This window comes from Macrotis lagotis, chromosome 2 (genome assembly GCF_037893015.1).
Source record: "Macrotis lagotis isolate mMagLag1 chromosome 2, bilby.v1.9.chrom.fasta, whole genome shotgun sequence".
NCBI lineage: Eukaryota > Metazoa > Chordata > Mammalia > Peramelemorphia > Peramelidae > Macrotis > Macrotis lagotis.
The window spans coordinates 316680749-316705961 of record NC_133659.1 but is presented as its reverse complement, the minus strand read 5'-3'; the positions used below and the strand labels follow the sequence as shown (position 1 = coordinate 316705961).

At 42.4% G+C, this 25213-nt stretch overlaps 2 protein-coding genes, 1 long non-coding RNA gene and 1 other non-coding gene across 6 annotated transcripts in view; 2 read left to right on the top strand and 2 right to left on the bottom strand.

The window, feature by feature from the left end:
- Window positions 1-4459, top strand: part of IKBIP (IKBKB interacting protein) — a 32853-nt gene extending 28394 nt beyond the window's left edge. The window contains exon 3 of the mRNA XM_074226646.1: window positions 6-4459. Coding sequence (XP_074082747.1) covers window positions 6-761 — 756 coding nt within the window. The 3' untranslated portion in view covers window positions 762-4459. The remainder of the gene's footprint in view (window positions 1-5) is intronic.
- A 3130-nt stretch (window positions 4460-7589) lies between these two features.
- SLC25A3 (solute carrier family 25 member 3) lies at window positions 7590-13920 on the bottom strand. Of its 3 annotated transcripts, none has more exons than XM_074226647.1 (8): window positions 13858-13920; window positions 13202-13335; window positions 12092-12216; window positions 10221-10400; window positions 9641-9822; window positions 8558-8730; window positions 8020-8130; window positions 7590-7929 (listed from the first exon to the last, which is right to left on the bottom strand). In XM_074226647.1, the coding sequence occupies exons 2-8, from the start codon at window positions 13329-13331 to the stop codon at window positions 7769-7771; spliced, it is 1062 nt and encodes a 353-aa protein (XP_074082748.1). In that variant the 5' UTR covers window positions 13332-13335; window positions 13858-13920; the 3' UTR covers window positions 7590-7768. The 3 variants fall into 3 exon arrangements, with proteins under 3 accessions (XP_074082748.1, XP_074082749.1, XP_074082750.1); XM_074226648.1 differs by lacking the exon at window positions 12092-12216 and adding an exon at window positions 11797-11918 and having other exon boundaries at window positions 13858-13875; XM_074226649.1 differs by lacking the exons at window positions 13202-13335; window positions 13858-13920 and having other exon boundaries at window positions 12092-12817.
- On the bottom strand, window positions 8803-9042 carry LOC141515769 (small nucleolar RNA SNORA53). The gene has a single exon (XR_012476514.1). It is a non-coding gene; the product is annotated as a small nucleolar RNA SNORA53 (small nucleolar RNA).
- A 315-nt stretch (window positions 13921-14235) lies between the features above and the next one.
- LOC141515239 (uncharacterized) lies at window positions 14236-24811 on the top strand. The gene is made up of 5 exons (XR_012476285.1): window positions 14236-14500; window positions 15014-17598; window positions 21350-21435; window positions 22699-22832; window positions 23908-24811. It is a non-coding gene; the product is annotated as an uncharacterized LOC141515239 (long non-coding RNA).
- Window positions 24812-25213: the final 402 nt, after the last annotated feature.

Below are 25213 nucleotides of genomic sequence, written 5' to 3'. Positions count from 1 at the left end.
CATAGTGTCAGAAGTCTGAAGCTATGATAAAACAGTTGAAGGATTTTCAGATCATTGCTCATCTAAAACGTCTTCAGGAAGATGTTTATAACTTGAAAACTTGGTCCAACAGAATAACTGAAAAAAGGGATAAATTGAACAACAACCTGACTGCTCTTTATCAAGCAGTTACAAACACAGACCAGAGTACAACTTTCCTGGCAAAAGAGGTTTCCCTCAAGATTACAGCTGTCAAAACTGATATAAGACGTATTTCAGGGTTAGTCACTGATGTAACTTCATTGACAGAATCTGTTCAGGACCTGGAAAGCAAATTAGAAAAAGCAGAACAGAATACAATCAAAAACATAGGTGACCTTCTTTCCAGTAGCATTGATCGAACAGCAAAACTAAGGAGTTTAGCATCTGAAAATTCAGAAAGAATTCAGGTTGCTAGGAAAATGCTTTCTGAACTAAAGAGTGATTTCACCAAGCATTCAGAAAGACTTTTAAGCTTAGAAAGTGACAGGGCAAAAATTCTGAAAACAGTTAATTTTGCAAATGATTTAAAACCCAAGGTTTATAACCTCAAAAAGGATTTTTCCCGTTTGGAGCCAATGATAAATGATCTGACCTTACGAATTGGGAGACTGGTTGCTGACTTGCTACAAAGAGAAAAAGAAATTGCTTTCTTAAATGAAAAAATATCTAACTTAACTATAGTTCAAACTGAGATTAAGGATGTAAAAGAGGAAATAACTAAAATCTCAGATCTAAATTAATTCATGGGTTTTTAACCTTTTTGTGTCAAGTTTTTAAATGCATAGGATTGCAAAGGAAGTAACTATATGGGAATTTGTAAAAAAAAAATAATTAATTCATGTACCCCAGGTTAAGAATCCCTGAATTAATTGGTTTTTTTTAAATTAAGATACCTAAACTTAAAAAAAACCTGAAAAATGGAACCTTAGTCATATTATTCACTGATAAAAACAATTTAAATTTAGTACTTAAAATATTGGAAGTTTCTGAATTTTCTTGTTTGGTAAAATGTGTTGTGAAATAAAAGTGTTTTTAGTGAGCTGTGTAACAATTTGAGTACTTCAGTTTTTCAGCAAGTAAGCATGTACTCTCATGTTTCTATCCAAGTTTAAGAATGCTATTGGGAGACTTTAGTTAACTCCTGGGAAATTCATTCGCTGGCATGAGTCTCCCCATTGGCAGTGCTTTTGGGGTGTTGGGCAAGCTTTGGAACACTTCAGCTTCATTCCATGCTTCTGCCACCTTCAGACCCAATATCTCACTCGGTTCTCAGAGCCATAGCTGTGCCTACACGTATCAGGGATAGCCAGCTAATCATAACCAGGATTCACTTTCAGGTTATCAATCAATCAATCAACAAGCCCTCCAAGAGCTTATAATCTAGTTGGTTTAGGGTTGTACCTAGATTGCTATTCAGAAATAGATACAAGGAATGGAGGTGGGTGATCATGAAAGACTTATTGCAAAACCATTATTTATTCGGGTGTATAAAATGTATTAGGTGATGTACATCATATTTTTGCCTCCTACTAAAGATCCCAAATTTAGTTATCTTGTTTGAAATAGTCTGCTGATTGTGTAATTATGTGATTGTGGTTGAGAAAACATAGTTCTGTAGTCTGGTCTGTACAACTGGAATTATTTAATTCTCAGAGGGGACCACTATCAAAAAGAGTGTCTGCTAACTTAAAAGTCAAACTTCCATTTCTGGAATCCAGTCCTAAAGAGACAATGTCATGGAGTAGTAGGAGTTGTGAGAACTTGGAGATCCTATCTCAGGGTCAGAACCTGGTTCTCCCATTGACAAGCTGTTCTGTGTGACCATGGGTGAGTCACTTCAACCTCCATTTGGGAAGATTACCTGCTTTCCAGGATCATTATGAGGGAAGTCTGTGCGATCCTTAAGGGACCCCTATACATGTGAATTGTTAGATGGAGTGACTGTTCCTTTTCCACCACCAAGGCCACAGATTCTATAAACACCTCTTGGATCTATGCTGTGAATGGCACCTAAAATTCTGCGAGAACCCAAGGACACAAACAAATTGGAATAATCCCTCATCACTATCAAGTTGGTTCTTTAATTGGTTTCTTTTCAAACTTCAAGAGTCACAAAAATCCTAAACCAAACCACAGTTTCCCTGCAAACCCAGAGACTTTAGGAGAATTTACTTCAATGAAATCCTGGGTCTTCAAGATCAGGAAGACTAAAGTCTGAGATTTTTTAAATCTTAACCGGCAGCATCACCATTTTTTAAATAACAAGAACTCACACTAATAAGAGTCTTTTAAAGGTTGACAGAACACTTCCTCATCACATCCTTGGAGTTGAGAGTGCAGAGGAGGAAAAGGGCTCAGATAAGTGAAGTGATTTGCCCAAGATCACATAACTGGCCAATTTGGGAGCTGGGACTTAAACCCAGATCTCTTTCCCCATGCCCTTTCCCCTGCCCCACACCAAGTATAAGGAAGAACAGATGATGTGAACAATTGAGTCACAGCCCCTTTTAATCCTAAAAGAAAATTTAACATATCTTCTGATCTAGGAGCAGGTAGACTCATGGGGCAGGAAAGGGGAGAGAGAGAGATCCCACCTCTTGTTTCTATCCCTTGCTGTAAGTCCAAGAGAGAGAGAGAGAGAGTGCTATTTAAAAAAAAAAGTCACAGAAGAGACGGGCAGGTCCAAGTCTCCTTAAACCTTTTGTGTACTGCAGATGGGGGGAGGTTGTTCACCTACTTGAAGTCGAACAGTTTTGACAACCTTCCCCATCCTGATCACCCCTGCACCTCCCTCTAAACTCCAGCAGGGATACCGCGCACAAATCCTTTATAAAGGATTCAGATTAGTTCTGGCCCCTCATCTGAATGACAGTAAAAATGTAATTGAGGCATTTGAATGCATTTTGAAAAATTTAGTGAAGGTTTTTCAAGAAGTTTTGGGATCATGTTTAAAACTGTGAAATATAATTTGTCAGTTTTTGTGCCATCCTACTTTGAGGCATGAATAATTTGTCAAACTCAAAACTATCTCCAAAAGTTTTGGGGTTTTGAACTCTTCAGAGCTCATTGTTAAATGTGGGAATTTGTTTTGCTTGATTGTATGTGTTTGTAATGAGTTTTGTTTTTCTGGCCTTCACAATGGGAAGAAAAGAAGGCAGATCTTTGTTCAGAAATAAAATAAAACTTAATTTTAAAAAAAAGGCAGAGAATTGTTTTAAGATTGCATTGTTTTACTTGATCTCTCAGAAAATAATTTTTAATTAGAAAGGGAAGAAGCTAAGTCATGCCAGACTAACCTCATTTCCTACTTTGCTAGGATTACAAGACTACATGGATCAGAAAAATTCAGTAGATATAGATGTCTGTAAGGAATTTATTAGTAGTCTCCCATTAGACAGAAAATTGAAGATCCTGGGAAATAATACTCAGTTTAGAATACATTGACTTTTTTGAAAAAAAAAAGTAGTTTCAATGGAGTTCTGGGGAAGTAAACCAACTTTTCAAGAGGTGAGAGTGAAGCAAGGAAGCAGACTAGGTTTTTACTTGCAGTTTTTAGCAAACACCGAAATAGTACCCATCCACATTCTCCCCAAACAGTTTTTAATAATAATTGATAGTGTATCCTTTAACTACGAGCAATATGGTCCTAAGATTAAACACTAGATTGAACAGTTTTTATTGACATTCACTGTTGACTTTTAGGATCTGCTTTTTTCTACCATGTTATTTCACTCAAAACTTCTTGTTTCTCTAAATTTTTCATGTCAGGCATTCATGCCTTATGGCATTTTCTTATATTTTAAAAAGAAATTAAATAAGGATTTCACAAATATACTTCCTCTCAGTCAATGAGTGTCAAATGCATTTCCCCAAGAAAAACCTAACTCATCTAGAACCTTCAAGGAAGCAGTCATTCTAAATATTATAAATTCACTGAATATTTATTAAACATTTTATGAAATTTTGTGTTGGACTCTGGAGGTTCAAAGACAAAATAAAAGAAAAACCCCACCCAGTCCTTCATCCCAAGGAACCCATGTTCTATTGGGGGTATATGACATGTATGCAGTAGTCACAAGGTCATTTGAAAAGGAAAAGTGAATTAATAACTTGAGGGATATTGGATAGTGTTGGGAAGGAACTAAAAAAGCCTTGAAGGGGAAGTCAAGATGAAGAGGCAGGGCATTCCAGGCCTAGGACATAGGAATATGAGTTCAGAGAATGCCTACTACTCCAATGAAATATAGACTAAATTTAGCACTTGTAGACTTGGTCCTTATCCCAACATCCCCATTTGCACTGCCAGGACATCTCCTCAAAGCTTCAGAGGATGGAACCAGGGTGTCTTTCCAAGGCCGCAGTTCACGAATCTCCACAACGGACTTCCCACTATGATTATATCAGGCTTGGTTTTTTGAAAGTGATATTAAGGTGATAGAGTTAGAACAGTGGGGCAAACATCCCCCAGCAGTCTGTGACACTCTCCCACAAATACATCCAGAGTCCAGAGGAGGTGGTCTCAAGCTTAGAGGACACGTGTTTAAAGAACACAGTGAAAAGTCCTAAGGATGAGCAATAGCCTCTTTTTCCTACTACTTTCTTAGGAGTGTGGTCTATCTTTAGCTGGCATTGAAGTCACTGCCAGGGATGCTAGGACATGGCTGAAAGGAAGGGAGAAGGAGATCCAGGCTCCATCTTTCTCCCCCTCTGGAACCCTTAATTAAGCTATTCCTCAGGGACTCTCCTGCTTTGATGGGTTCCCACTAGATGAATGGTCTTAAACAGCCCACCCAAGCTCCTCAGCCAATCCAAACAAACTTCCCTTTGAACCAAGAGTTCAGTCTACTTTACATCTATAGATCAAGATGGGCTCTCACTTGACAAATGTCTCAGGATGTACCTTGAATGGGGTGGGGTGATTGTCTAGGCATGATGCAGATCCCTTCTGCAAACTGCTGAAACCCGTGGATCCCTTCTCAGCATCATATTGTTAGAAATATATAAAACAAAATGCATAGGATTACAAAGAAAATCAATTATCTTGAAGTAGCTATTTTTTTTTTAAATTCATAGACACCGAGTTAGTAACACCTGTTCTAGGTTGACTCCTGTGCTCACATTGGTAAGACAGGCCGAAGCCAGACTCGGGGGAGCTTGGATAAGCACATTCCTATGTTAACAGAATTTTTACTGAGTCCTAACCTGGGCAAAACAGAACAGCCAGGGACAGAGTGCCAGGAGTCAAGTATCAGTTTAACGTGCAAGGAAGAGATTTACAAAGTAGTATTTCTCCCGATTGGAGGGGAAGCAAAGATTTTATGGGGGGTGGGGGAGAAAGGGGCATCAGAAAACATTCAGCTTGGAACTGGAGTGATTTTCTCAGCCCACTAGTGTAGGACAGTACAACACACACACACGGCTTGTTAGCCATGAGCATCCAAGGACAACACAGGTGTCCTGTAGGGTAAACTGAGGCAATGTCTTGCAGGGTACTTACTTTTGTTTGTGGACGCAGTTTCACTTAACATAGACAAATTCAGTTAAGAGAAATAATACAGACTGGTCAGGATTAATGGATTGCTCCAGGCTGCTTTAATTTCTTGGATTCCCAGACCAGAGTATGCCTATGCCAAGGATCTCTAGAAACTAAATTATTATTATTAAATATATTGATCAATAATTCTCTTCACACTGAACTTTGAATTTAATTATTTTTGATTGGAAAGCTTTCTGAAATGCATCAGACACTTCCCTGCCTTCCCTAAAAAGAATCCATAATTAACCCTTTTCTGATGCAACAGGGTCACCATGTACTATTATTTTGCAGTAGTCAAAGGGATCTCAAGGCCTATTGTCCAGCCAATGACCCTGACCTTATCCCCCCCCCCCCCCAGTTTTTTGTCTGAATGAACAAATGAATCATTTACTAAATTCTTACTATGTACAATGTTCTGTGCTGGTCACTGGGGATACAAATAGAAAAGAAAGGTAGTTCCTAATCTCCAGGAGTTTACATTGCAATGGTTTTAGGGTGCAACAGCAAAGCGGACAGTAATGCCTTTTATTTAATGTTCTCTCCACTTATCAGTCTCTGAGGTTGAATCATTTGATACTGCCAAGGACTTTGGGAATGACTTTTTTCCCTGGGGCTTCAGGAACTGTGGTTATAACACGAAACAGTCTACATTTTCATTGGAGTTACTTCCCAGGATGACATGAGGGCAGTGAGCTCAATGTCCCAGGCTGTCTTCATCAGGATCCAAGGGGAAATGATGGTCAAGGTAGTGGTGCTGGTCCAGCTTGTCTGGTTGGACCTGGTTGGACCTATTGCCCTTTAACTACTAAGTGCCATGCTGCCCCAACCAGATTGTTTGCTCACTTTGCGTGGCAGCTGATCTTCAGTTAGTAATATTGGCCTTGAGGTTTGGGCCGAACGCTGGCCTGGTGGTCCTACCACCCATTGAAGTGCTCCCAAGGCCCCTGCCCTTTCCTCAAATTCTCAGTCTTAGACCATGAATAGGGACCGCCTCTACCATTTATCTCAATCAGAAACCTGTCAACCCTAGAAAAAATAACTGAGGTTTGCCTTAACTCCATTAGCATTAGCGCAGATGACAAAAGAGAAATGACAGTAGTGGAAGGGGTATATACCAGTGGTGGAACTACCAACTGGTCCACCCTAGAAAACAATTTTACTCAAGTCACTCAACTGTGCATCTATACCCTCACCCAGCTTAATCTTAAGGCCCAAAAAACATGAAAGGAAAAAGGGCCCCATATGCACAAAACATTCCTAACAATTCTTGTTAGAAAATAACTCGAAACAATATAACCTAATCACAATTGGTAGGCCTGAATAAATGATAGCTTATTAACACAAAACATTGGGCAGCTAGGTGGTGCAGTGGATAGAACACCAGCCCTTGAGTCCAGAGTACCCGAGTTCAAATCCAGCCTCAGACATTTAATAATTACCTAGCTGTGTGGCCTTGCGCGAGTCACTTAACCCCATTACCTTTGCAAAAAAATCATTAACAAAACTGCACAAGAAGGGAGACACTGGGATTCAGAAACTTAGGAAGATAGGAATTAATGCAGAGCATAGTGAACAAAAACATGTAACACTGTAGAGGAAAACAATATTCAAGAACTCTGATCAGATAAGACACATGGTCAATAAAATCTACCACCATGTTCTACTAGAGAGGTGGGAGACCCAAGAACAAGACACATACATTTTGTCATGGCCATGTGGAGAATTTGTTTTCTTCACTATACTTGTTACAAGGGTTTTGGTCATTCCCCCCTCTCCCCCAAGGGCATTAGGTGAAGATGCAAAAAAAAGAAAATGGACTTGTTCAGGCATTAAAAAATGTTTGACAAAACGTTTAACAGGAGAAAATGAAGATAGCTTTTAAACTCATGTACAAAAATTCAAGCTTGTTAAGATGGATGTGCAGTTTCATAAGCAATGCTATTTTGGTATGTCAATGCTTAATTTCAGAACAAAAGAATGAAAGTTCAATCTGTCATCTCAAAAGTAAAATCAAATCACACAAAGCCAAGAATCACGAAGAGTTGGTTTATTGCAACAGTTACATTTTGAAACCCCTGCATCAGGCAAGAGCACAACCAATAATTACATCAGGAATAGACAATCTACACGCTCAAATATATAAAAGTTTCTTTTACATTTGCTCAACACTGGTTAGCAAGCAGATTCAGTCCATAGTTGGTCTTGATTCCTCTACTGGGTCAACCCAAGCTTCTTCTTCAGAGACTCTGGCATCTCAGGTGGAGGAGGACGGGGGAGTCTGAAATAGACTTTCACGGAGTCATAGATGAACCACTGTAGTGCAGTCAGGGTACCAATCATGATGATACGGGCAAAGAGCCCCTTCCATACACCTGGGGGAAAAATGACACATAAAGCACATTGAAACAGGAAGAAAAATTCAATCCTGGGCAGGAGTTCTGCTTAAAGAGATAAAATTCTACCTTTGAATCCAAGCCTTTGGAGGACTTGTGAAGCCGAGCTGCCCTTTTCCTTGTTCAGCACAGACACCACAGAGTCAGCAGGGTGAGACACGATGGCACAGAAGACACCGGCTAGAAGAAGAGGACAGTTAATAACTATGCTAACATCATGCAAGAGGCTCCCTATTCTCTGTATACCAGAAGAGGCACAGCTGTCAATCTTTAACTTCTCAGAAACAGGTTTGATTCAAACTGACAAACGAAAGAGTTTGTTCTGAGTGGCAATGATTTTAAGAACTGAACACTCAAGGATAATAATCTTTTAAGAAAAACTTGCTCCTGAGGAGCTCATTGGGCAAAGTGTGAAAGCTCAGCATTCCAGTCTAATCACCTTCACACAAAGTAATAAACCCAGGTGTCTCAGTCACAGAACACAAAAAAGAATGTTCGCAAGAATGAATTCAAACTTGTACAAAATCTCAACGACACTGGGATTCAAAAACTATCATAGATATCCCCCTATTCCAAAGCAGCTGAAGCTTCCCCGAGCATTTCTCACCTATGTAGCCTGCCACGAAAGTCACCACCAGCTGTTCTCCCTTGGAGCACTCACTCCGGGGCTTGGGAACAACATACTTGTACAGGGCCTCAACAGTGCGCTCAAAGCAAGCAAACTTCATCATGGTGTATGGGATCTGTCTCATCCATAAAGGAGCAACACCCTTGTAGAATCTATAAGACCCAAAAAGTTAAAATTAACAGAAAACTACTTAAAAAAAAAAAGTTTGGTTTTGTTGCACAAAGTCTGTCCGCATACCAGTCAAGTCCTGATAGTAAAAAAATGACACACTGTCATTTCTATCCGAACGCATGACTGACATGCAGGTATACTTCTCTCACATGCCAATGACTCAAGCACCTTTGACAGTACAACCGGTAAAGTTGCCGGATGCCTCTTGACTGGAACCACAGGAAACAAATGTTACCAGGTAGAACTCAGAACAAGAGTTGGCATCCACAAAGGTGGATCTAAGGAAGCATGTTGGCTACTCACCTGACCTGATGTGTAAAGTCTTAAATCAAAATATAAGCATGCACCCATATAGAAAAATTCAGGCCACCTCGCAAGTGACAACTCGGACCCAACAAAGATTAGATATCTCAGTCTGAATAGAGATTTGAGTAAAAAACTATCTTAAAAGCACTTACAGGTCTTGAGAACATATCAACTAGTCAACACGCATTAACTACTTGTTAGTGCACAAGTTAATGCAAATTACTTAACTCAAGTAGAGCTTTCTAGTTTACAAGAGTCTACCTGCCCCCAAAAGCCTACATGGCAAAGAACCCAACAGCCTCATTTTATAGATGAGCAACACTGTTTCTGAGTGGCCTTCAATTTGAAATGAGTCTCAGGGCCAAGTGTTTCAATCCTAAAAACCTCAAATTGCTAAGTCTCAAACTCAAGATTAGCTCATTATATTGTTAATAGTAAGTGCAGTTAAACTATCGGCTCATTTTAGGGTTTTAGGGGAACCTCCATTTTGTTGGACCAAGCTATTAGAAAATGTCTGAAAGGACCCACAAAGATGAGAAAACCACCAAGCAGATTCCACATGCAGAATTTAGACCAGTCACTTACGCAAAGAGACCCTCTTCTTTAAACATTTTTGGAGCAGCCTCCCTCAAGGTGTTAGCGTAGCCTGGCTGTGTCTGAATTCTAACCTTGGCAGCTTCCATGGGAGCCAGGGCAATATCAGCAAAGAATTCAGCACTGGCTGAGGCAGCTAAATACAGGGATGTACGCCAGAGGTAAGTGTTTTCCTGAAACACCAAAATGAGAAATTAAGAAGGGAAGCCATCTTTGACTTCTCTCACTTGTTTCTGTAGTACCTCTAAAGTATCGTTTTGAAAACAAAAGGAGTTAACACTCATAATTACATTTAGTTGCCATCACACTTTTAATTTATCATTTTTTTCTTTCTCTAAATGGTGGCACACAATCTGGAGTACATTCTGACATCTCAAATCACGGCAGAGGTTAAGCCAAAGGGCTTAAGTTTATCACGGGAGGCAGAAGCAATGTGGCGTAGTAAAAATAACTTTGGATTTCATCACTATGACCTTGGGCATTACATTTTAAATTTGTTTCTGATTATGCAAAATTACAATAGTCCCAAACTCATGATTTAGTTTATGTGTTTAAAATTAAAATTATTTACCTCACCAAGCATGTTGCTATACAAAACTTTGAAGACTTCATAAAAACCAAATTTGCAGAGTCCCTGCATAGAGTAGCCAATGAATGTGGGAGCCCATCCTTTAGCCAGACCACGAAAACCATCTTCTCTGAGTGTGACAGAGAATCCATTAAAGATGCCCTTGTATTTCTGGGGGTCCACCTTAAAAAAACACACACACAAAAGAGATGTAATGTAATACCTCCAAAATCCTTCAACTTGAGCCATAAGATCCCAATGTTTCTAAAGGAAACTTACTTTCACTAATGGCTCATTGAAATACATATACATATGCACTATTCTGGTAAAAGTTTCCAGAAAGAATAATACTTGAATTCAAGCATTGAGTAGTTCACTCTGATACTTAAGTCTAACACTCTGCAACTGTGAGCATTATTTTTTAACTAGTTAAAAAGCAAAGTAGATTTACAATATATCCTAAGGTACAAAGGACAGAATTATCAAAGAAAACCACTTTAATAACATAAAAATATTGTCTCCTTATTTTGACCACATGCCAGCAGAGTTCTAAAGTTGCTGAGGATATTGGTAACTCAAAACTAATGAGCAAAAGGGTTCATACAAGTCACAAAACACGTAGAGACCAATGTCAGTGAAAAGAATTGTTCACATTTTTGAGAGAACCTCTACAATTATCTAGTGCAAAAAGATCTTATGTCACTATTACTTCAGTGCTGGGATACTCCGCCTTCCTTAATCCTAATACTTCACCTTTCTCTTTCTCTCTCTCTCCCTTACAGGTAAGTAGACTTCTAATCCTGTTTGGGATAAATAAATTTTTAATAATTCATTATTTTAATTTTTAACACTTGATCATTTTGATTTTTTAAAAAATTAAGTACAAAAAGTGTATGTACAAATTAAGTCCAAAAAAAAAAAATAAGCAGGGGCAGCTAGGTGGCACAGTGGATAGAGCACTGGCCCTGGAGTCAGTAGTATCTGAGTTCAAATCTGGCCTCAGACACTTAATAATTATCTAGCTGTGTGGCTTTGGGCAAGCCACTTAACCCTATTTGCCTTGCTGTTGCAACAACAAAAAAAGCAAATCCCATACAGTAAAACTTGGACTGCCTAAGTAACATTTCACGTATAGCTAAAACAATACAGAAGCTGGTAACTAGGGTTAGGGATAAGAAAAAAGACCCCTATGGCTGCAAAGATTTCAACTGTGCTGCAAAAAGATAGCAAAGATTCAAGTAAGAACAAGGAAGTACCCCCCCCAAATTATTCTTAAAAAGTTTTTGAAGGTTTCAAACACCCCCCGTAAGACATCACATTTTTCTTCACTAGAGGTTAAAATTGTTTTTGAAACCAAGGGAACAAATGATATTTTAAAGTTTTGTCTTGTATCATCAAGATTCAAGTGAATGGCAGAATTTTATGGGGGCAGCTAGGTGGTACAGTGGATAGGAACACCGGCTCTGGAGTCAGGAGGACCAGAGTTTTATTTTTTTTCTGCTTGCTTTTAAAGCACTTTCTGGATTAAGCATCTTGCCACAAACCCCACAGCCGTTCACAGAATCATCTCAGTACAAACCTGCATCCTGCATTTCACTAAGTCGAGGGGTACAACAGCCGTGTGTGTCAGGCCGCAACTTAAGACCCCACCAACGCCACAGAGCGCATAAAACTTCATGGAGCCATATTCACAACTGTATTCTGTAGCAGAAACAAGACACACCATGCTTTTTAATAGAAAACTCTTGTTACTAGAAAGCAACTTACCTTCTGGACAATTAGGATTTGCACTCAGCGTGTTAGTCGAGGCCCACACTTTCCACTCTCACAACCATGCAGCAAGGATGGACTGGAGCACAACATGCCAAACCAACCTGCATTCTGCACTTAACCAGGTCTAGGGGAACCAATGCTGTGTGCGTGGTGCCACAGCTAATAATTCCTCCGAGGCCACAAAGGATAAAGAATCTGCCAGATCCATATTCGCAGCTATATTGCTCTGTTTTCATTTAAAGAAAAAAAAAGTAATTTTTTTCTCCAGACACAACATTGTGATAGAGAACATTTCTATACAGAATCTTAGTGTCCAATAAGCTACATTTAAGAAAGTTAATAGTTTCTACTTCAAATTACATAGATATCTAAAGTTAGCAATAAAGATTCAATGAGGTAGTCAATTTCTTTTTTTAGGTTTTTGCAGTGGCTTGCCCAAGGCCACACAGCTAGGTCATTCTGAAGCGCCTGAGGCTGGTCCTCCTGACTCCTGGGCTGGTGCTCTACCCACTGTACCACCTAGCTGCCCCGAGGTAGTCCATTTTTAAATACTAGTAATGGCAGCTTTATTCTAAAAGGCAAAAACTAAAAGAGCTTAAGAGGCTCATTAACTCCCAAAGAAACTGAACTAGTTTTGATTTAGCACGAAAGTTGTTTCACCGACACCCCCCTCCTCTTATAATCTGTAGAGGACCACAAATATTCTTAAAATGCAAAGAATGGAGGAAGATCTATTTTGGAAAAAAAAAAACAGAAAAGGAGTGGAGGAAAGGAAGAGAAGCCCAGCAGTGAGGGGTCCACGCAGGGGCTCATCATTCCCTGCCGGTTTCCGTGGACTTAACACCAACAACCCTCGGGCCGGGCCTCTGCAGTCCGACTCTGCTCCCCGGCCCGTCACAGGCCTTTGCTCCTGGGGCCGAGGGAAGGATGAGCGCTCCTTTATCGGCCTCCCTGGCCCGGGCGCCTGCACTTCGGGGGCTCCGGGGCTCCCTGCGCCCTTGGCGGCTCGTGCCCGGGCCGAGGTGCTTCCGCGGGGCGTCCAGCAGGCTCAAGGTCACCCGGCCCGGCCGCCTCCTCGCCGACCCCCGGCGTCTCACGAGGCATCGGGGCCCCCCGCCCCCACTGCCGGCCTCTCCCCTTCAAGGGGCCGGGGCGACCTTGGGCCCCTCCCCCCGCGGGGCCCAAGGTCACGGCGCCGGCCCGGCTCTCACCTTCCACGGCGGCGGCGGCCAGGCTGCGCGGGCGGCAGGACGGGCCGGGCTCGGCCGGGCAGCGCCGCAGCAGCAGGGGCGGCGCGTGGAAGGGGTCGGCGCGCGCCAGCGGCGCCACGGACGCGTACATGGTCCTGCGGGGGAGACGGGGGCGGCGCTCAGCCGGGGCGGGGGCGAGGACCTGGGCCCGGCCCTGGGCCCGGCCCCGGCCCCGACCCCGGCCCGCCACCCTAACCCTGGCCCTGGCCCCGGCCCGCCACCCTAACCCTGGCCCCGGCCCCGGCCCCAGCCCGCCACCCTAACCCTGGCCCCGGCCCCGGCCCCGGCCCGCCACCCTAACCCTGGCCCCGGCCCGGCCCCGGCCCCGGCCCCGGCCCCGGCCCGCCACCCTAACCCTGGCCCCGGCCCCGGCCCCAGCCCGCCACCCTAACCCTGGCCCCGGCCCCGGCCCCGGCCCGCCACCCTAACCCTGGCCCCGGCCCGGCCCTGGCCCCCCGGCCTGACCCCAGTCCCCCGCCCCGGCCCCGGCCCTGACCCTAGCCCTGACCCGTCACCCTAACCCTGGCCCCGGCCCGGCCCCGGCCCTCCGCCCCGGCCCAGGGCCGCCACCCTAACCTTAACCCGGCCCCGGCCCCGGCCTCCCCGAAGCCGCTCACCTAAGATGGCGGAGACGGCAGGCTCCGAGCGCTCCGGCGGGCTGCGGCTCACAGAGACCGACGTCCTCCCCGCCCTAAAGCCTGTGCCCTCCGTCCGGCGTCACGGCCGCCGTCACCGCCGACGTCACCGCCACTCCGAGCCCGCCGATTGGCGGCGTCGCCTCCGCGGCCCTGACGTCAGCGCGGCCCCGCCTCTGCGCCAGAGGCCCGGCTTGTGCGCAGGCGCGGCCTCGAGCCCCGGGTCCCGCGCGAGGCGGAAGCGGCCGGGCGCCCTCGGCCCGCGCAGGCGCCGTCCGCCTCCCTGCGCCGCCTCGGCGCCGAGGACGCGGTGACCCGCGCGAGCCGGCCGGGCCTCGCCGCCCCCCCGCCCCGCCCCGCCCCGCCCGCCCCGCCTCTCCGGGCCCAGGCCGCACAGCGCAGGGGCAGCACCCCGGGCCGGATGCGGGAATTGTAAAATCAGAGTCTTCAAAAGGGAAAAAAAGCGAGTGGATGATGTGGAATGTGGAATTTGAACCCAGGTCCAGCTCTCACCAGGCACGTCATCACCTCTTCATACCCCTCACCCATCACTAGCGGCTTAATTATCATACCTACATACATGTGTGTTATCGCTATCTACAGATAAGGACACTGCCTCAGAAAGGTAAAGGGACTTCCTCAAGGTCACAGTAAGTGACAAGTTAGGAATGGAATCTAGGGATCCAGAAAAAAGCTGAATCTAATGAGATAGAGTAACTTCCAAGTCAGGAGCAAAAAGAAGCCACAAAGAATTGGGGTTGTTCACAGAAATAGACCCCAAAATCTGAAATAGTTTTAGAAAATTTATTAGGGTCATTTAGTAGAGGACAATGAGCCCTTTCCCCCAGGTTCTGGAAGATTGACATTTTTATGAAATGTTGATTAGGGTTAACCCCATGGAAACAGTTATAATTAAGGCAACCTGAAAACAAGGTAAATTAAGATAGGTTTAAATAGCTATAAGCCAAAACAGAAGCTTGGGGGTGATCCCAAAGCAATGCTTGGAGTGAATCCAGAGTTTGGGGGAATTGGAAATACCTTCTAGCCATCTCCAGTATAATAAATTTTTTCTGAACAGTTTTAATTTTCCCCACAAGACAATGCCCATCTAATTGCCGTTTTTTCCTTCCTTTCTTAGAGCTGGCAAGAGTCATGGAGCCAGAGAAGAAAGAAAAGAAAAAAGGAAATCATAGCATCTCAAGAGCAAATAGCTCTTTGTTGAAATTCAGCCTCCCAAAATGATATAGAAAGGATGCAGTTTGGTGATCAGGAAGAGATGAAAGTTAATGTGAACTTTCTAACCTTAAGTTAAAGAAAAGCTTGTATCAGACTAGGAGACAGACTCAAAGACAGAGTAAATGCGGATGAATTCAACTTCACTGGTCAATTTCTGTTCCAAAAGCATTTGATCTATACGAGGCAAAAGCTCTCTTTTTGGAGAGGAAAATCCACCCACAGCTAAAACTTTGAGAGCTAATAGATTCTCATCAAATCAACAAATACCCACTGCATTCTGAGAATTATGCTAAATACTGAGGATATAAAGAAAAAGGGGTGGGGGAAATAGCCCCTGTTCTCAAGGAGCTCAAAAAATAAGGGGGAACAACATGAAAATAACTATATACAAACAAGATCTGTGCAAAGTAAATCAGTTATAGTCTCAATCAGCATTAAGTGGGATCAGGAAAGCGTTCCTTTAGAAGGCAGGATTTTAGCCAGGACTCGAAGTGAAGAAGTCTTGAGGATGAAGAGAGTACAGGTGTGGGAATTAGGCAGTGAAAATGTCAGGAGATGGGGCGGCTAGGTGATGTAGTGGATAAAGCACTGGCCCTGGAGTCAGGAGTACCTGGGTTCAAATCTGGTCTCAGACACTTAATAATTATCTAGCCGTGTGGCCTTGGGCAAGCCACTTAACCCCATTTGCCTTGCAAAGACCTAAAAAAAAATGTCAGGAGATGGAGTATCTTATTTGAAACATAGCAAGGAAGTCAGTGACACTGGATCACATAACATGTGGAGGGTGAGGGGATGGGGAATAAGATGGGATCTCTAGGAGCCCAATAGAGGCTTTTACATTGATCCTGGAAGTGATAAGAAATGACTGGGTTAGGGGAGTTGGGGGTGGGGAGAGTATGATGAAGATTGGATTGAGCCTATTGTCACAAAACAATGGCCCCAGAGTTAGGAGAGATATAAATTTCTGTTTACTTCTTTCAAAGAGCAGAGTTCTGTATTGCAACTACCTCTCCAAAAGACGATGGGGAGTGACTTATAAAGGCAGAAGTCTTCACAGAAGTGGTTCATTAGTGCCTTAACTGGGAAATAAGGCACAAATAAAGATGATTAACTCATTAGTTTAATTCTTTGCTAAGATAAGGTCTTTTTTTTCATGCATCACTTATGTGGTCAAACATCCTTTAGCAAACTCATTTTGGTGGCTAAATGGAAGATGGAATTGAGGAGAGGCAGGCAAACCAACCCCCAAGCAGGCTATTGCAATAGTCCAGAAGTGACATGGTGAGCCTTTAGTAGAGTGGTGGCAGAGTCAGAGGAGAGAAAGGAATATGTTGCTATGAAACCAAGAAATCTTAGCTTGTATTGAATAAGGGAGAGAGAAATGAGATGGAAGAGTTGAGGATGATTGCCTAGGTTTCAAGCCTGGGTGACTGGGAAAATGATGGTATCCTAAATGGTAACAGGGAAATTGTAAACAAGAAAGGATTGATGGGGGAAAAGATAAGTCTTGTTCTAGACATGTTGAATTTGAGAAGTCTAGAGGACATCCAATTCAAAATGTCCCATAGTCAGCTGAAGAGGAGTTCTTGGTAAATGACCCCAATTGATGAAATATGAGATAAGGTTTTTAGCTGAGAAGGTGGGATTGGAGGAGCCAGAGGGGGTTAGAAAAAACATTTAAATTGTGTTAAGGTGAATGTATATGATGTAGATTAACACATAGGCTGATTAAATGTGGTGTGAAGAGGGACAACATGGATAACATATCTCTGGAATCTGCCCATCTCAAAGAGAAACTGGTTTTGGCCTTGAGGGAAGAAAGAAAACAAGCTATTTTTAATCTACATTATGCAAGATACTGAACTAAACACCTTTCACATATTTTATTGGAAGATCAAAATAATCCTAGCAAATAGGTGCTATTATTCCCATATTACAATTGTGGAAACTGAGGCAGGTGGGGGTTGAGAAACTGTCTCAGGCTGAGTAACTGTCTCCTAGGACAATGTCTGAAGCAGGATTTGAATTCAAATCTTCATCTCTCTATCCACTGGGAAAAGGAAAAAGAGCTGTATCTTGGATGTTACTTGTTCCTTCCCTTACCCATGATGTTCATCCTTCACTCTTGGTTTTTTTGGGTGTTTTTTTTTTGCAAGGCAATGGGGTTAAGTGGTTTGCCCAAGGCCACACAGTTAGGTCATTATTAAGTGTCTGAGGCCACATTCGAATTCAGGTCCTCCTGACTCCAGGGCGGGTGCTCTATCCCCTGCGCCACCTAGCCGCCCCTTATCCTTCACTCTTGAAGAAGACCATGATGTCGAGGAGTTGGTGCCATGGCAAGCCTATGAATTGGATTTCAGTGAGGGGGGGCTGTGCTAAATCACCATCCTCACTTACTCTTCCAGAGCCATTTGGGTCCAGTGGCCAGACATAGATCAAGACGACTGGAGAAGGTCCCAGATGAGGGGCAATCAGGATTAAGTGACAGTAAGTGTCAAGTGTCTGAGGCTCCTGACTCCAAGGCTGGTACTCTATGAGTATGGATCAAGTTTTTATAACTGTTTTCCCTCTAAATGTTTTTGTTCTAGGGGGAAAGTAGATTCAGAACAAAAGTTGCTTGCCAGGTCACTAGCCCTTAGCTTCCAATTACTTGGGCATCTTTCTGCCAAACTGTGGTCACCCCAAAGAACATCACAAATTAACAAGAGTAAACCCATTTAATCATGTAAAACAGAAATTGAAGTTCCACAGATACACCAGAAATCACCCAAGAATTCTAAAAATTTTTCAGGATTGTTCATTATTACAATATTGTTGTTATAGTTCTATTTTCACCTTGTGTCAATTCATCCAAGTTTTTCCAGGTCTTTCCAAATAGTCTCCCTCTTCATTTCTTTCATCATAATCATATTCCATTGCATCCATCTGCCATAATTGTTTAATCATTCCTCAAAAGGGGAACGCCAGCTATAATTTCTCGACTTGCTACAAATACACAGAATCTCAAAAGTCTTAGTTCAGTTTTAAACTACTTAAAGCTCCAAAGCTTCCTTGATTTTCTTCAATTGCTAGCTAAAATCCTATTGTCTACATGAAGCCATTCTGGGTCCCCCATTTTAATGCTGATGTATTAAAGCCTACATTTGCCCCAAGACTGGGAGCCCCCCTATATTTTTGTACAATTAGGATCTTTTCTTTCTTGATGTATATGCTTAGACCCTATTTCTGGGTCTGAAGATATCCACAGTTCCATAACTTTGGGGGTAAAATTCTGTGTATGCTCAGCTTAGTGGCTGTTGTTTAGCCTTCATTCTTGAAGAATGCCATGACATCAGGGAGGTGATGCCATGACAAGCATGTGAATTAGATTTGAGTAAGGGGGTGCTGTGCTAAGTCACCAGTCTCCCTTTCTTCTTTGGAGCCATCTGGGTCTGTGGTTAAATGCGGTTTGAAGATGGACAACATAGATAGTAGATCTCTCTGGAATCTGTCCCCTCTCTCCACCTCTCTCAAAGGGAAACTGTGGTTTCTGCTTTGAGGGAAGGAAGGTCTTCCTAGGTCCAGTGGTCAGATATGAATCAGGACCACTGGAGATTGACCTGGATGTGAGATAATCAAGATTAAGTGACTTGCCCAAGGTCATACAGCTAGTGGCTGAGACTGGATTTCAACTCAGATCCTCTTGACTCCAGGTCAAGTATACTGTCCACTGAACCACATAGCTGTCCTTAGGTGGTGCAGTGGATAGACTGTTGGGTCAGAGTCAGAGTCAGGACCAGAGTTCAAATCTGACCTCGAATACATGCTAGCTGTGGACCTTCAACAAGTCATTTTATTCATTGTATCAGTTTCCTCAACTGCAAAATGGGGATAATAGTCTTGAAGGGTTATTGTAAGGATCTGCTTCACATTTTTAGTTTAGTGGAAGGATGTTGATGGATGATAAACCGCTGGCCATGTGTGAGTCAGTGTTAAAGAGTTAATATCTTGAGAGGTGATCCCCTCATTGGTGGCTGACCGAAAGAGACCCATGACTCAGGGAGTGATTCTGCCCCATCTCTCTTTCCCTTTGATTTTTCCATGTAATAAACAGAAAGGCCTAATTAGCAGAAACAGCTACCTCTGCTGAGATGGTGCCTGAAACCCATTTCTTATGCAGCCCATGGTTATAAAATGTTAGAAGTTGAAAGAATGAGAAGAAAGTGCATTTTATTTCTATTCTTGCTGTAAAATCCTATTATTAAAGATAATTGATGTTGTTAATAAGTATTATTTAATAGATATTAATAGGTTAAGTGATTTTAGCTAGATGATTAAACGTGTGAGGTAGATAGGCAGGTAGAGGGACAGATAGGTAGATAGGAAGATAGGTAGAGAGAGACAGGCTGTTAGATAGGTAGACAGATAGGTAGATGACAGACAGACAGATGACAGGTAGACAGACAAATGGATGGGAAGACAGATGGATAGGTAGGCAGACAGATAGGGAGGTAGATAGGTAGGTAACTCAGTGGATAGACTCAGAAAGACTTAAGTTCAAATCTGTCAGACCCTTACTACCTATGTGACCCTGGCAAGTCACTTAACCTCAGTTTCCTCATCTATAATATGAAATTTATAATATCTACTTCCCAGGATTATTGTGAGCATCTATTGAGATAATATTTGTGAAGTACTTAGGACAGTGCCTCGCACAAAGTAGACACTGTATAAATGTTAGCCATTAGTGTTTAATAGATAGCTACATTTATTAAGTGTAAATACCTAGGAACATAAATATAAACAAGCACAACAGACCCTTTCATTAGAGAGTTTTCATTTCCCTTAGAGGCAGACAATTCATAGAGGAATCCTAAAAGAGGATGGGGAGGCGGGGTGTCCAAATCAGTCGATGCTTCAGTGGAAGAGAAAGAAAATAATGGAGAGGTTGTCAGGGTAAGACTAGTGATCCCAGGGAGGGAGTCACCAATGACCTGAGAGAGGTATGGAAGCTAACCCCTGATATTATTAACCATTAATATTATTGGGAGACATACTACATGGGAACTTGTCAGTGATAGCAATAGATGAGAAACCCTCCAGATCCTTAGGGATGCCCACAGAAACCCGAGGAGAGGTGAAGTGGTCAGTAACCTTGCTCCGTGGACTCCACTAACCAGAAGAGCTGAGGTTGAGAGAGTAATTGGAGACGCTGCTTGTGCTGTATGTCTACGTGGCTAGGTGGCACAGTAGGTAGAGTACCCAGACCTGAAGTCAGAAAGACTCCTCTTCCTAACTTCAAATATGTACTTAGACATTTACTAGCTGTGTGACCCTGGGCAAGTTGTTCAGCCCTATTTGCCTCAGTTTCTCTGAAATAGGTGGGAGAGGGAAATGGCTAGCCACTCTGGTATCGTTGCCAAGAAACTTTCAATGGGATCATAGAGTCCAACGTGACTGAAATGACCCAACAGCTTGATCAAAAGATGCATTCCAGCTTCTTTCTACAGATTGTCAAGGGGCCATTTCCAGTCCTCGGGTCTCTTATCTTGCAGCCCTCCCTCCCTCCGCTAAATCCAATTCATTTGCTAGTGGTGACATCACTTTGCTGAAGTCTGAGGACTAACAGCCGCAGCAGCGATAGCTACCAGAAAACTGTATTTTGAGCAGGGTTTAACTCATCAACTAGTTAGTGACTGGTTAAAACACAAAGTTGGTAACATTTTCTCTCTTAGGTCTTTTTCCTGCTAATATGGATCAGTACTTAGTTTCTTAGTTGATTTAAGGAAAAAAACTAAAACACCCTTCCCTTCTGGCCCAATAAATGCAAACTGGCATTTTGTGAGCCACCTGCCCGGCCGGGGCAGGAGTCTTGGACGCTGCTCTGCTTTTACCCTTCCTTAGGAAGGTCACCTATTCCTGAACCTCCTTCAGAGCCTTTTTTTCAAGGCTGAACTCCAATGGAAATACCCAGAAACACCTGGGTGCTTGCCCAGACTCAGAGCACATGTTCCCCTAGGTACTTGATAATACTGTTTTAAGAAAACCCGTTTTGGCTCCGGCTTAACCGTGACAAAGTGGTTTGTGGAGCAATGACATTCTCTGCATGTTTTGTTCTGGGCCAGCAACTAAGGGTATAACATTCTATTCACATCCTGCGCTCAGGAATAGATTTAACTGTGCTACTATTTATCTGCATCTTGGAGGCTGGGGCTTAAAAGCCTATTCAAATTCTTCTTTTTTAATGCTTCTTTTACAGAAGAGTCCAGGCCAGTTGAACTCAGGGAACAGTGGTTTCTTTGACCAGGAGACCCCGGATTAATTGACATTGCATGTGGCTCTTGGGTAGGAAGCATGCAGAGTGAATGAATGAATGAATGGTTCACCACAGCAGCCCTTGATATATTCTCAAGCTTAACTTGGGGTCCTAAACCTTTGGCTTAAACCACAGCTATCACTGATGCTACAACTGGATTTTAACCTATGCTCAAGAGGTTAGATTTGTAATTTTATTAGTCTGGGAACCACAATGCTTAGTATACAGTAAGAACATAATAGATGCTTATTCCTTTCTCTGTTCCTGCATTTTTATTGCCTCCCCTGATAGAATATAAGCTTCTAGAGAGCAGGCATGGTTTTATTTTTTGTATTCTTGTGCCTATACCCAGCACTTAGTAGGTCCTTTATAAATATTGGTTGATTGATTTTTTTTCCTCCAATGTTTAACCAACATCTGGCACATAGGAGACAATTACTGTTGACTAATTCTAAAAAAATATCACCCTGGGTGACAAATGACTATTGAGAAGCCACATAGCACCATGAATACAGTACTGTACTTGGGTTCGTTCTGCCTCTAGCCCTGTCTTACCCTGAACAAATCTCAGAACCTGAGTCTCAGTTTCCTCATCAGAAAAATAGATTGCATGGTCTCCAAAGGCCTATCCAACTTTAAATCTATAATCCAATGGTCTATTTTTATTTTATAGTAAAGAAATAATAAATCAATCCTCAAGCATTTATTAAGCACCTGTTATGTGCCAAACAAAACAAAAATGAAATAATCCCTGTTCCTAAGGAGTTTAAATTTTATCAGAAGAAGCAACCTATGAATACAGAAGTTTATAGAAAAATGGATGTCATGGAAATCCAAGATAATGCAGCAGGAGTCATCTAGAGTTGGGTGGATTAGGAAAGACCTCATGGAGGAGCACTAGTAGAATACTTGGACTGTCTCCCTGACCAGTCACTTTCCCTTTTGGGGCATACCTGACCTGGATAATAGTAAAAACCGTTACTCCACTTATGGTCAATATAGACTGAGCTATAGGAGCCCGGTCAACTTAGCAAGGTGAAAAGCTATCCTTTTAAAGAATGTCTACAAAGCCTACAGAGACTCTCCAACAACAAGAAATCACAGTGTATCAGAAACTCTGAAGGGTCCTAGGCGTACAAAGAAGGGAACTGTCCCAGTTCTCAAAAGTGGGAGATGTTGGTCACCCCTTTTGTATGTGAACACTTTGCTGAAAGGAGCAGAATTATAACTTTTGGGTGAAGTAAAAGTGAAAATCAGCTTATGAAAAGTACAAGATATTAACTCTTTTGTAGGTGAGCAGTTTGGTTTCTGTTAAAAGGCAGGAAAAAAGGAAAAGAAAAAAGAAAACCCAGATGTGAAAAAATTTTTAATACAATTCAAAGGAAAGATGCAGACTATCTGGAGGATGTGAAGAACTGTATAAACAGTGAGTATGTTGAAATAATCTGAAGGCAGAAAAAAAGAATGAAGGCTTTAGAATGTGGCCCCTCAGCTGATTTGCATTTGTAGAGTTTAGAGCAAGGGTAGTTAATCTCTTTGGTGTCCTGGACCCCTTTGATAGTCTGCTGAAGCCTATGGGTTCCATCAGACTGAGATAATGAGAGAGAACATTCTAGGCACCAGGAAGATCCAGTGCAAAGGTTTTCACTAATACAGGAGCCAAGTCTGAGGAACCTAGAAGTCAGTTTGATGGTATTATAGTATATGAGTAGATTCTTGGAATAATGTTCTTAAACAACTGAAGGAAAGGCTAAATTTCTATCAGAGTGGTCAACTGGACCACAACTGATATTTTACATGGTGATGGCTGGAGCCAAAACATTGTAGGCTAGAGACAGGAAAGTCAAGAAATAAATGGAAATTTAAATAATTTCAAAGAGAGGAAGGTGATGCCTGCAGACAGAACCCCCCCCCCCGCCCCCTACTAAGAAGGAGGGCTTAAAATGATGGAGCAAAGGCAGGTCTTCTATACATATTGGGCTGGACCAAGACATCATCATCATTCTTTTTTTTTCTTTTAAATCATGTTGTTTATTAAAATAGGGAGAGACAGAAAGATCTTTATCTGGGGAAAAAATTACCAATGATCCTCAGGGCTTGCCCAACACTCAAAATAGTCATTATATTTTAAGTGGCTAATGATTGTATGAAACTGAATAGATTGTGCTAGTGTTGACAATTCTGTTTTCTCCTGGTAGCTTGTTCATTTAACTGATGGCTGCTGTATATATATTTTTGAGAAAGATTTTATTTTGAGTTTTACAATTTTTCCCCCATTCTTGCTTCCCTCCCCCCACACCCACAGAAGGCAATTTGCCAATCTTTACATTGTTTCCATGGTATACATGGATCCAAACTGAGTGTGATGAGAGAGAAATCATATCCTTAAGGAAGAAAAATAAAGTATGAGATAGCAAGATTACATAATAAGAAAACTTCTTTTTTCCTAATTTGACAGTAATAGTCTTTGGTCTCTGTCACAATTCTTTCTCTGTATACAGGTGGTATTCTCTCCATCGCAAACAGCCCCAAATTGTCCCTGACTGTTGCACTGAAGGAATGAATGAGTCCATCAAGGTTGATCGTCGCTCCCATGTTGCTGTTAGGGTGTACAGTGTTTTTCTGGTTCTGCTCATCTCACTCAGCATCAGTTCATGCAAATCCCTCCAGGCTTCCCTGAATTCCCATCCCTCCTGGTTTCTAATAGAACAATAGTGTTCCCTACGTATTTACCACAGTTTGCTAAGCCATTCCCAATGGAAGGACATTCACTTGATTTCCAATTCTTTGCCACCACAAACAAGGCTGCTATGAATATTTTTGTACAAGTGATGTTTTTACCCTTTTCCATGATCTCTTCAGGGTATAGACCCAGTAGTGGTATTGTTGGATCAAAGGGTATGCACATTTTTGTTGCCCTTTGGGCATAATTCCAAATTGCTCTCCAGAAAGGTTGGATGAGTTCACAGCTTCATCCAACACCGTATTAGTAAGACATTGTCATTCTTAAATCTTGAGATAGTTCTCATGGTTAGCATTACTCCGGTCCTGTGGAAGCAAACAGTCATTGTCTCAAGTCTTGGGGGTTTTGCTCACCCAACAGAAGCAAAGTTTTGTGAGGGGAACACGAGAGCAGTACCTGTCAGTGACAAGGAACAGGGATTGTGAAAATGAGATGGACAGCCCTGGGAAATAAAGGGAGCTAAATTTCTTAGTGGCTGTCAGGTGCTAGTCTAAGTAACACACTTTGCCAGAGGGTAAGATCATTCCAGGGCACAAAGAATTATGGTTATGCCAAACTCAGAAAATACTCACTTGTTGAAAATTCGCTGTGGAAAACAGTAGAACTCTAAAACATTTGACAGAGATTAGTGAAAATAAAGATGTAATCCCCCCCATCTGTTGTGTGCCAGCTGACTAATTTATATGTTACTCATAACTTTTACTTTACTCATAACCTATGACTTGACTCAGTCCAGCTGTAGTCAAGTTCTCAGGTGAACGTTGAAGAGGAGGGAGACAAAGATGGCAAGTTCTCTGTTTATTTTACAGAATGCCAAGAGTTTAAATCTTTAATCCCTGGTTTACTCCCAATTCACCATGGCATTCTTTAAGTAGCCAATCAAGCAATGTTTTCGTCTCGTGGACAGCCGGTGATAAAAGTTTACTTCCTCAGGCTACTACTCTTACAAAATGTTGCTATCACAGGCTCTTTCACCCATCTACTTTCTATGTATTGTCTAGAAAGTCACTTCTGTAGATTAAGGGAACTCCTAGTTCTTACAATAGAACACACATTTTCTTGGC

Bases quoted from the DNA above. Each gene is read 5' to 3' on its own strand.
- SLC25A3 (XM_074226647.1), bottom strand. From the start codon at position 13,331: ATGTACGCGTCCGTGGCGCCGCTGGCGCGCGCCGACCCCTTCCACGCG. The intron at 12,217-13,201 runs GTGAGAGCCGGG...AAATGAAAACAG, and splicing joins GGCCGCCGCCGCCGTGGAAG to AGCAATATAGCTGCGAATAT. The intron at 8,731-9,640 runs GTAAGTGACTGG...TGGGTCTTATAG, and splicing joins AAAGAAGAGGGTCTCTTTGC to ATTCTACAAGGGTGTTGCTC.